The 10,497-nt window shown below is 41.7% G+C and overlaps 1 protein-coding gene across 1 annotated transcript; it reads left to right on the top strand.

Annotated features, from left to right (window-relative positions):
- The first annotated feature begins 238 nt into the window (after positions 1-238).
- Positions 239-9,089, top strand: ccne1 (cyclin E1). Its single transcript, XM_070964796.1, has 12 exons — positions 239-350; positions 922-972; positions 1,193-1,280; positions 1,663-1,728; positions 2,243-2,409; positions 2,627-2,762; positions 4,732-4,878; positions 5,051-5,146; positions 5,484-5,618; positions 6,833-6,944; positions 7,104-7,261; positions 8,200-9,089. Exons 2-12 carry the CDS (start codon positions 959-961, stop codon positions 8,383-8,385), a joined length of 1,305 nt encoding a protein of 434 aa, XP_070820897.1. The 5' UTR covers positions 239-350; positions 922-958; the 3' UTR covers positions 8,386-9,089.
- Positions 9,090-10,497: the final 1,408 nt, after the last annotated feature.

Raw genomic sequence — 10,497 nt, 5'->3', positions numbered from 1 at the left:
CTCCCGTTTATAAACTTATTTTTCCATTTCTTTAGCACAATATAAACCTACTATATGACACGCGTAGGCTTTTCACATGCCACAGGTGTGAAACTGTGGTGAATGGAGTTGAAATTAGTCTGATAAGAAGCGGCGAAGCTGGCGGTTTAGCGCCAAGTTAAATCTACCCCTCCCTGACGTTGATGCTTCAAGTCATCTGTTCCCGACAAGGCGCCAGCTCAGAGGAACTAGCCCGGCCTGGACTCACACACACAGCACCTCAGAGTCTGAGCAACAGGCGGTGAAATTACACGCTACTTATTTATTTCTTCGACGTGGATAAGAGTGAACTTCAAGGGCAGAATCTTGAGGTGAGTGACTGAAACTAAACTTAATCACTGCATCGAGTTAACTAGTTTAGCTAGCTTGAGGTGCAACTTTTGTCATGTTAGCTAAGTTGAGTTAAGTGCTGGCTAAACCGGAACATGTTTGACTGCTATTAATGAATTAAAAAGTTTGTGTGGATGCTCATACGCAAAAGTCGCTTGTGTTCGTGGCGTGTTCGGATTGATTTGCGATTACTGTTTAATGCTGAATTGGGAAATAGGTGCCCTAGCTGTGCATATGTCCTTCGGCCATTATGTGGCGAGCCATCTGTCCAAAGTTAGCGGGGGAAATAACTAGGTTCCCCTCTAAAATACGCAAAATAACAACGTTAAGTAGCTAATGTAGTGTCTGTTGTTTGTCACCGACTAATTTCACGAACATGCTTGCACTGTGTGGTACTTTAAGCGACTTTTAACATTGCGTACCGTTTCCATTTCCCCGCGCCAGACGGAGTTGGGCTTTGTCAGGAGGAGGGAGTTGAGAGTGGGGGTTGGGAGTGAATGACTGTGTTTTCTTAAACCCCAAAATAAGACTTAAAACATTTCTCATTCACAGGTTTACTCCGAAACGGACACACATCTCGCTGAGTATAATGCTGGGGAAACGGTGAGTTTCGTATTTATTTCGACCACGGTTCTTTGAAGCTCGTCAATCAAAGTGTGTGACGACAGAAAGAAAAGTTGATGGAGCTTTAGCCATCCGGGCGGTTAGCTTCTTGCTATAGCACCTTGTTTTGACCACATTAACAGGTTAATCCAAGCATGTTTAAGTGTTTTATGTCTACTCTGGACTCTTAGAGCTGCGTTGTAATTTTGTATTGTTACAGGGAAGAGACACAACCGAAGTCTGTTGCTCCCGAGGCGCCCAGGACAACTACAGTACGACCGAGAAAGAGGAAGGCAGATGTTGCTATTGTAAGTAGTCTGAAAGGCTTGCAGGCTCGCTTATAACTGGCTGGAACCCCATTTTCAGCTGCAGCTAGGTTGTAAATGTAGGCCTAATTCAATAATCCAATTCTAAAACTGGTGTCAACTATGTTCAGCATTGCTTGCAAGTAACAATGTCTTGTGCTTCCTTGAAGTATACAGAATTATGAAGCTGATATTGACTTTTCTTGCATTTATTAGTACTTGTTCGGGTGCTTACAAAGCAAAGCACCGCAGGACAAGATTCAGTCTGTGCCTTTCACAAACTGATCTGCAGTGGAAATTCATCTGACTGGACCAGCTCTGTGCTGTCTGTGAACTGAATCACAGACAAAATAACATCATGTTCCTTCTTTCTCTCCTTCCTCAGTGTTTACAAGATCTGGATGATGAGGAGGTAGCAGAGATGACAAAGAAGAAACAGCGTGATTGTGAGGTAGGCATGGTTGTCTTTTATCACTTAGTGTCGGGGTGCGTAATGGAGCCGGCTGCGTCGCTGTCATTGCTAACTGCTTCCAGCTACCTCAGAAAACACCTGACATTATCATAATGAACATCAACACCAAACATGGCTATTAGTAGTAATCACGGCTGTCAGGCTACAATGTCAGTATTGTGTAATTTTGGCTGCACGTTCTCATTGTTGTGCAGCTATCTTGCTATAGATTTAGTAACATATCAGTGTAACTGTGTGGAAGAAATGCACGATGAGTGTGTGGCAGTGTTCACAGGGGCAGGCAGGCTTGTTTCAGGCCTGCCACAGATACCACTTTCTTCTTTTCTGCCAGAGCATTTGATTTATTGATTACCCCCAAAATATTAAGAGGATTTCACCAAATATAACAAAAGTCTCAATTCTGTTCATGTATCCATGGCCCGGTCAGTCTCACAGCCTTACCCTCATGTTCTCTTTCTTTCATCTCTCTCTGCTATCCCTCTTTCCTGTGAAGCTGGGTTGGAGTCCTGATCCTGTTTACACAAGTCCACACAGGTGGATCCCCACACCTGATCAGGAAGAGGACCAACCAGTTGCCTTAATTAACGCAGGCTTCCCCCACTATGTCCTTAACAACATATTTGCAACCCCTGTGCATTGCGCCCCGCTTCCCGCACTGTGGTGAGTAGGCCTAGTGTTGTGTCGCAGGTTGGGCTCAATATCATTCAGCTAACCCTTGTTGTCTTTTGTAACATACTGATGGGTTTCAACTGAAGGATACATAAGTTAAGCGCAGGCAAAGAGGCCTGTGCTTCAGTGTTCACTCAGCATTTTCTGTTTATCCATGTATCTGTCCAAGGAAAAGTTTTCATCTTGTCTGTCTCTGTTTTGTTATCAGCTGGGCCAGTAAGGACGTGGTATGGAACAACATGTTGGAGAAGGATAAGACCTACACCAGGGATGTCCACATGATGGAGAACCACCCTCATCTGCAGCCCAAGATGAGGGCAATTCTCTTGGACTGGCTCATGGAGGTCTGTAGCATGCCTTGATGATTGATAGGATGTGTCTTTTGTCAACACCTAAACATAATAACTTTCATAACTTAAGAGTTCTTGTGTCTCTGAGAGAGATCAAAATATAAATTACTTTAACAATAACTGTGATTAGGGCTGCATGGTAGTAATGTGAGACCTGATCAGACGGATGCGAGCTCTGAAGTCTGTTTCTAAAGAATACTGTATATATTTAACCCCTAATGCTGTACAGCCTGTGGACGGGCCGTGGAGTGTTCAGTGCTCTGCCCGTCTATATACACAACTTCTATGTTCAAGTTTATGCTCATGCCATACATCATCGAAAAGATTGTTGTGATTTTATTGATGTAACCCATTTCAAGATACAATCAAAACAGCAGGTGCAGTCAATGCCAACAACAAACATCCGATTATAAAATTGAGTAAACGCACTGAAACCTCTTAGTAATCCAACAACCTGCAACACTGACAAAGCCGGTCTGGTGACATTGGCAAAGGTCCACATGATCCAGCCCAGTCAAGCTGTTTTATCAGTTCAAATTAACCAGCAGACGTAGTAATCTATGTTTTCTCTGTTATAACTCCAGCAAGCATGCAATCACAGGCTACATGTTGGTCTCAAGATGGTCGCTGCACTATGACAATTCGATTGACACCTCACTTGGCCAATTAAGATCTTCCATTTCACCTCTACAGCCTTGCTGAAAGGAGGGGCCCTGTTCTCTTCTTTTGTCTAAAGATTGAGCCTGTTGCAACCAATTGGGCAGATGATGGGTGCCTCGACATTTGAAAACTAGCATATGCAGCCTCAGTGGGTATTTTACAGCCAAATCAGGGAATTCAGAGCAAGAAAAATAAATAAATAAATAAATAAATAAATAAATATATATATATATATATATATATATATATATATATATATATATATATATATATATATATATATATATATATATATATATATATATATATATATATATATATATATGTGTGTGTGTGTGTGTGTGTGTGTGTATGTATGTATGTATATATATATATGTGTGTGTGTGTGTGTGTGTGTATGTATATGTATATATATATATGTGTGTGTGTATGTATGTATGTATGTATATATATATGTGTGTGTGTGTGTGAATATGCTATATATATAGTAATATATATGAATATAGAGAATGGCCTCAAAAAAATATATATATATGAGTGTGTATACATATGTGTGTATATATGTGTGTGTGTGTGTATATGTGTATGTATATACACACACACACACACACACACACACGCACACTATGATGATATATAGCCTAAATATAAGGGTAGATACCCAAAATAGTATATAATTGCTTGAATATAAATAGATATTTGTCTTAATAAATAAAGCTTTTGCTTGTCTAGTTAGTTAGTGGAGAACACTGAGACACAGCATTAGAAAGACATAAATAAAATATTAATTTCTGTAGTATTGTATTAAATTTATTGAACCTGGCCTAGGGTAAGGCTTCATGCTGTGGTCCCACGGTGTTGTCCAGCTCATAAGGCCCAGATATAGGCATCTGTAGGCATCTATTTGTAAAAAATACCCACCACAAATTCACAATTTCGAGTTTATTCAGCTTATAACCAAGTTTGAATCTTGTCGCTGTATCTTTTTGTGAAACGTGTGGAAATATGCAGAAAAATGAAACCCACTCACTGCCTTTTTCATTTTTGTATTAAAATATTCTAAATTAGGAATGACACAAATCAGCAGATACAAAAGGCTCCGTTCCAGTGAAAAGCAACAAAGCTTTGCCATGAGACAAGTTTCTCTCGATGGAATACATTTTGCTCCGCGATTATTGTGAGCTTCCCGAAACCGTTTCTTGTCCCTCGTTCCCTCACATAAACAAACCGACTTGTGAATATGGTCTGATGTCAGTGGATGCCACATCAGTGCAGTGATGTTCTGTTTGCATTTATGTTTTAGGTGAGTGAAGTGTACAAACTGCACAGGGAGACATACCACCTAGCTCAGGACTACTTTGATCGCTTCATGGCTACACAGAGAAACGTGTTCAAAACAACACTGCAGCTCATAGGCATCACGTGTCTCTTCATTGCTGCTAAAGTAGAGGTAAGAATGGGTGGACTGTGGAATGGTCAGAATCTGTGGGCTAGTCTTGGTTGTGGGTTTGCTTTAGGTACATCACCGTAATTGTATTTTCCCCCTTTCTTTGACGACAATGACGACGATGATGATGATGATTAGTCTTTCTAATGCCAGTCCCATGCTCTGCCTCTCCCAGGAGATGTATCCTCCCAAGGTCCACCAGTTTGCCTATGTTACAGACGAAGCCTGCACCGAAGATGAGATTCTCAGTATGGAAATTATTATTATGAAGGTAAGGAACACACACAAACACTGCTCTGCATCTGTCCTAGACTCACATGCCCAGTCTGCCTCACCTGATGGAGTTAGTTATGGTTGAACTTGGCATGTAAACAGTCTGGCTCTTGTAATGACTGGCCTTTAGTCACAGAAAGCACTAACAGCGTTTTTTTAATACATTTTTTATTGCATGATTTTGGAGCACGTCTGTCCAAAAGGTAGTTCTTTCGGAAGTGAAGAAAATCTTGAATTTATGCAGATTTAGTTTGGTTTGGTTGTATTGCTGTTGGTGATGGAGAAGCAAAACCAACAGCAACAGCTTGTCTGCTCTTTCTCTTTTTCAAACACAGGAGCTTGAGTGGAGTCTCAGCCCACAGACTCCCATCTCCTGGCTCAATGTTTACATGCAGGTGGCCTACTTGAAAGAGACAGACGAGCTGCTCATCCCCAGATACCCCCAGGCTACCTTCACACAGATCGCAGAGGTAGGTTTTGTGTGTGTGAGTTTTATTTTTTATTTCCTTACTAATAAATTGATATATCAATTATATTCTTCATTAATATAAAGCAGTGGTAGAAATAGCAGTGTTGCAGGTCCGCACAGGGCTTTTTAATTTGACGAACATTTCAGCTGTGTATGTCTTCATCTACATTCATGTGCACATGGTGAACCCCTCCTACCTTTCTTGGAGAAATTGACTTTTTTTTTTCCACCTTAGACTGGTGTCTTTTTTCCATGTCTTGTTCAGTATGACTGCATTTAAGCAATGCTGGACAAACTTATTTCTCACCTGTGATGTTTGACATTGAAAATTATGCTTCACATTGGAGTTAACTGAATACTGAATAGTTTAATTGTCTCTTTTCGTATGTCCTTGTTCTCAGAAGTTAGTTATTACTTTAATTCTAACATCAGTGATGTTGGGCAAAAGTGCAGGCGGCATCATGCAGTTCATCTTGAATGTTGTCCATTTGATCCCAAGTTGGATTTATTGAATCAAAAACAAAACAAAACTCTACTCTGAAACTACAGAGGCCAATATTTATTTGTAAAAATCCAGCTCCAGTTCTGGAAAGTGCCAAGTGTAGCTTGGACAGCAGGATTTTGAGGCCAGCCTCATGAAAGCAAAAGCCAGTCCCTGACTTGCCGAGTGAGTGAGTGAGTGAGTGAGTGAGTGAGTGAGTGAGTGAGTGAGTGAGTGAGTGAGTGAGTGAGTGAGTGAGTGATGGCCGATCGAGTATTGGAGTTTCCCCACTGACTGTTGAACTGAATAGGTGCAAAAGTTAGTTATGTACCATAACTTCAGATTTTATTTCATAGAAGCTTGCTCATGGGATCAAGGCAAAATAGGATGTGGTCTGTACCACACTGGGTTCACCTGGCACCCACAGGTGACTCAGAAACATGATAACACCTGTTGACACTGGGAGAAAAGACATAACTCCTACTGCTGTGAGAAGTGGAGACAATAGTTTGCACAGTGTATCAGCCCAGCATAGAGAAGAATAGGAAAGCAAACAGCTCTCTGTGCACTGAGAGGCTGCTGTGTTCGGTGCTTCCCCACACCCTGCGAAAAGCAGAATTTGCATAAATACCACAGTTGATTCTGTTGTGGTTTATTAGGAGAACCTTCTTTGTAATACATATTTTGAGACCTGCTTTGATACTTAAATACAGCTGGTTTTCTGTTTTTTCTAGTTGTTGGACCTGTGCATGCTTGATGTGCGTTGCCTTGAGTATTCCAATGGCGTCCTTGCTGCTTCTGCCCTGTTTCACTTCTCCTCACTGGAGCTGGTGGAAAATGTCTCAGGTAAAAAATAATAATTTGAGATGTACTCTTCTTGAGCAAAAGTTTTATGTTAAAGCATCCCAGTATACATAGGTTTTTATTTGTAATGCTTGTGCTTTCTTCCTGGTGTTGCTCTGGTTGTGTTTGGTCAACTCTTCGTTAATCCGTTTGTCCATGCAGCTCTGAAGAGGGTGGAGGTAGAGGAGTGTGTGAGGTGGATGGTGCCATTCGCCATGGCACTGCGGGAGCTCGGTGGGTCGCCAATGAAAACATTCGCAGGAATCCCTGCAGATGACATGCACAACATCCAGACCCACGCCTCCTACATTGCATGGCTGGTAAGTGAAATGTGATGAGAAGGCACACTACGATTTTCTTTCTCAGTTTTAATATATTTGATGAAGAGAAATGAAAAAATCTTGGAAAACCGCCTCAATAAATAACTATTTAAAATGTCCTTCTGCTTTAGTTGGAACACTGCTAATATAGACCCCCAGACATTGAATAGCCTATGCCCACCGGATAAAGAAATGAAGTCAGTGTTTTCTACTGGCCAAAGTGAATGCATATTGAGTATGACTTCAGTGATCAGTTGTTAATAAGTGCTGCAGTAAAACAACTTGAAAAAACTGAACACAGGGGTCCTTGGGGACCTGTTCTACCAGAATGTGGCTGAGTTTGCTCATAACAAAATGACAAAAAGAAAAATGTTCATGGAATTTAAAAAATCTACCTTTGTAGAAATGTAACCAAAATCTAAAATGTCAATAAAATAAATAATCTTCCTGACATCACAGCAGTGAGTGAAGTTTAGAAAGAAAGACCACAGACATCCGTCAGTATCAGTCACTTACCCTGTCCTCTGTCCTCCTCCCTCTGCTGCTGATGTGATTGACAGCCTGCAGGTAAAGCTGATGGCGGGAGGAAGGGCTGGTTTGTCTCAGCCAGCAGCCAAGTTTACAAAAATTTGCCAAATTTTTATGATACTCGTCAAACTAAGCTAAAGTACAATTTCTCGGTCAGCACTAACGTCCACATTAACTGATGGACCAAGCCTGTCTGTAAGTTTCATCAAAAGACTGTCATCAGTGTCTGTACATGTTTCAGATTTCCACAGCATGAATAATTAGCATAATGGACCTGATTGCCTTTCAGTTGTGACCTTACAGAATCTTTTATTGATAAGCATGTCTTAAATTTAGTACAGAGAAACCTCCCCTGTTCCACTCCTTCTTGGTGACCGCACAGTTAATCTGTGTATTTCTGCTGTGTACAGGACAAGGCCTACTCTTACCAGGATGTGGAGCTGGAGCGTCACAGCAACTGTCCTGTCCCGTCAGGCGTCCTGACTCCACCGCTGAGCAGTGAGAAAACTGAAGAGTTGGTCAGAGTGGATGCCACATTGCTGAAAATCAGACCCAGGATGCGTACCCCATCCCCACAACGGCCTCTTCCAAAGTAACGAAACAAACATGGAAACTGACAAGACGACGCCGAATCCTAATTACATTTTTACATTATAGCTGTAAAGTGGGGAAAACTGGGATGTATTGACTCTGAGCAGCGACTGTGCAGTACCAGTCCACATGTGTATTATTGGACTTTCAGTGGGGATACGTTGATGGAAATAGTATTTTCTCCTTTCAGAGTCGTGCTGATTTCTTGGATCCAGATGCTTTTAAATGTCTGTCGTGCTGCACACGCTGACTTTGGTTAAAGTGGGGGAACGCTGACACAGTGAGCAAATAGTTTGCATGGTCCCAATCCCCACAGGAAACTTTCACCCTCCAGTTTGGATGAGAGCAAAGGACTGTTGGGGATGGGATGGCTCAAGGGGAGATTCTTGTTTTTGAACCCCACTGCAGACAAGTGCTTGCATTAATTACCAACCACACCTACATGTAGTGGCTGCCATTTTTATTTTCTATGCAGAGGCCAAATTTAATGGACTTTTTATGGAGTCTCTCTTTAATTTTGTGTGTGTGTGGTGATTGCTGTTTTTAATCTATTAGTGGCCTCATTTGCCCAAAACTATTCCTAGGGTCATATTTGGCTCTATGTGCTGCTATGAAAATGGGCTTTGCATGATGGAGGGGGAAGAGTGAGTGAGTGAGTGTGTGCGTGCGTGCGTGTGTGCATGCGTGCGTGCGTGTGTGCGTGTGTGTGTGCGTGCGTGCGTGTGTGTGTGTGTGTGTGTGCGTGTGTGTGTGTGTATATGAAATAGTGTGTTCTTGTTTTTGGTTCTACTCTGTCCATTTTATTGGACAAAACATGGCCATGTTTTGCTAAGGGACCAGTAGCTTGGCTACCGAAATGGACAAGTGAACCAGCCAGGCTTCAGAAGCTAAAGTATTGATTGTATTTAACTTTTATTTTAATCCCAACCTGCCGTTTGTTTCCCCACCACCAAAATGTTAGATTTCTATTTGACTCTTCAAAATAAAATGCTGCTACATATTTTCCATTAAAGATGGTCTCTGAGGACTCTTTTAATGAAACAGTCTTTAGTTGTGTTTTGAATTTGTTTGTAAAACCATTGTTGTTATGAAATCTTTGTGCTCTTATGTACTGTAGTGTGACCCCTGCATGTACTGCCGTTGCCTGTTCTCCTTAAGAAATCAGATTCCCTCTGGCTTTATTCCACTAGATGTCAGTGTGACGCTGTCCTCTGGAATGCATCCTGTTCTCACCGAGAAATACAAACATGCAAATATACCATCACTAAAGTAACAGTTCATTGACTGGATCAGATTCAAGCCAACAAAAAGAAATATCCACTTCTCACTCAGTTCAGTCTGTGAATTCAGAGCATGTGTGCATTGTAATGACAGCAGAGCTGTCAATACAAATCCTCCAGGAGTCTTTCTGGGTTGGCTGGAATAAAACCATTCAGGAAAAAAAAAACCTTTAACTTCAAGAAGAAGGATGGAGGAGGAGTGAATCTTTCAGGACCATCATGCAGAAGGTGTTACCTATACACGAGGCAGGCCTTTCAATGCATACATGTAGGGCTGGTAATGCCTCTTGCTTTTTATTGTTCGGGGATTTGCTCAGGCCAAAACTTGAGAGCTGCAAGTCTCAGGCCAAGTTTTCAGAGACCCAAGTGTCCACCACAGTCGAGCCTGCAGGTGTGAGACGGCATCTAAACTTCTGATGCACTTCAACAGGCAGATACATCATGAAGGTGTTGTGACTTAGAATTACTGTATTTGGACCTGACAAAGTTCATGGTACAGAGGCCAGAAAGACAGAACAATCCACAAAATGCAATAACATTACAAAAAACTACATTTTGGGAAAAAACAGACAGTGTTCCACAAGGATGGTTTAACAAAAACTGAACTAATGCCTGAACTCTGGAGCTGTTTTCTCATGTGAACTCCAGACAGCGTCCAGAGAATCAGGTGTGGACATTGTTCAGAGTTGCCTTGTCAACAGGAGATTGTCCTCGTCAGCTGTCTTCTCACTGACTGGAAATGTTCTGTTTGGTTTAGGCGAGGGCTTGTGCCAGGGCAGAGGAGGAGGACTGAATCCACAATATGCAGGGACACACATAACTTTTTTAGTCAGGCAC

The sequence above is a fragment of the Chaetodon trifascialis genome, chromosome 1 (assembly GCF_039877785.1).
Source record: "Chaetodon trifascialis isolate fChaTrf1 chromosome 1, fChaTrf1.hap1, whole genome shotgun sequence".
In the NCBI taxonomy this organism is placed as follows: Eukaryota; Metazoa; Chordata; class Actinopteri; order Chaetodontiformes; family Chaetodontidae; genus Chaetodon; species Chaetodon trifascialis.
Note: the sequence above shows the minus strand (reverse complement) of the source record. Positions and strands in the feature narration are given on the sequence as shown.

Bases quoted from the DNA above. Each gene is read 5' to 3' on its own strand.
- ccne1 (XM_070964796.1), top strand. The intron at 2,410-2,626 runs GTGAGTAGGCCT...TTTTGTTATCAG, and splicing joins GCCCCGCTTCCCGCACTGTG to CTGGGCCAGTAAGGACGTGG. The intron at 2,763-4,731 runs GTCTGTAGCATG...TTTATGTTTTAG, and splicing joins TCTTGGACTGGCTCATGGAG to GTGAGTGAAGTGTACAAACT.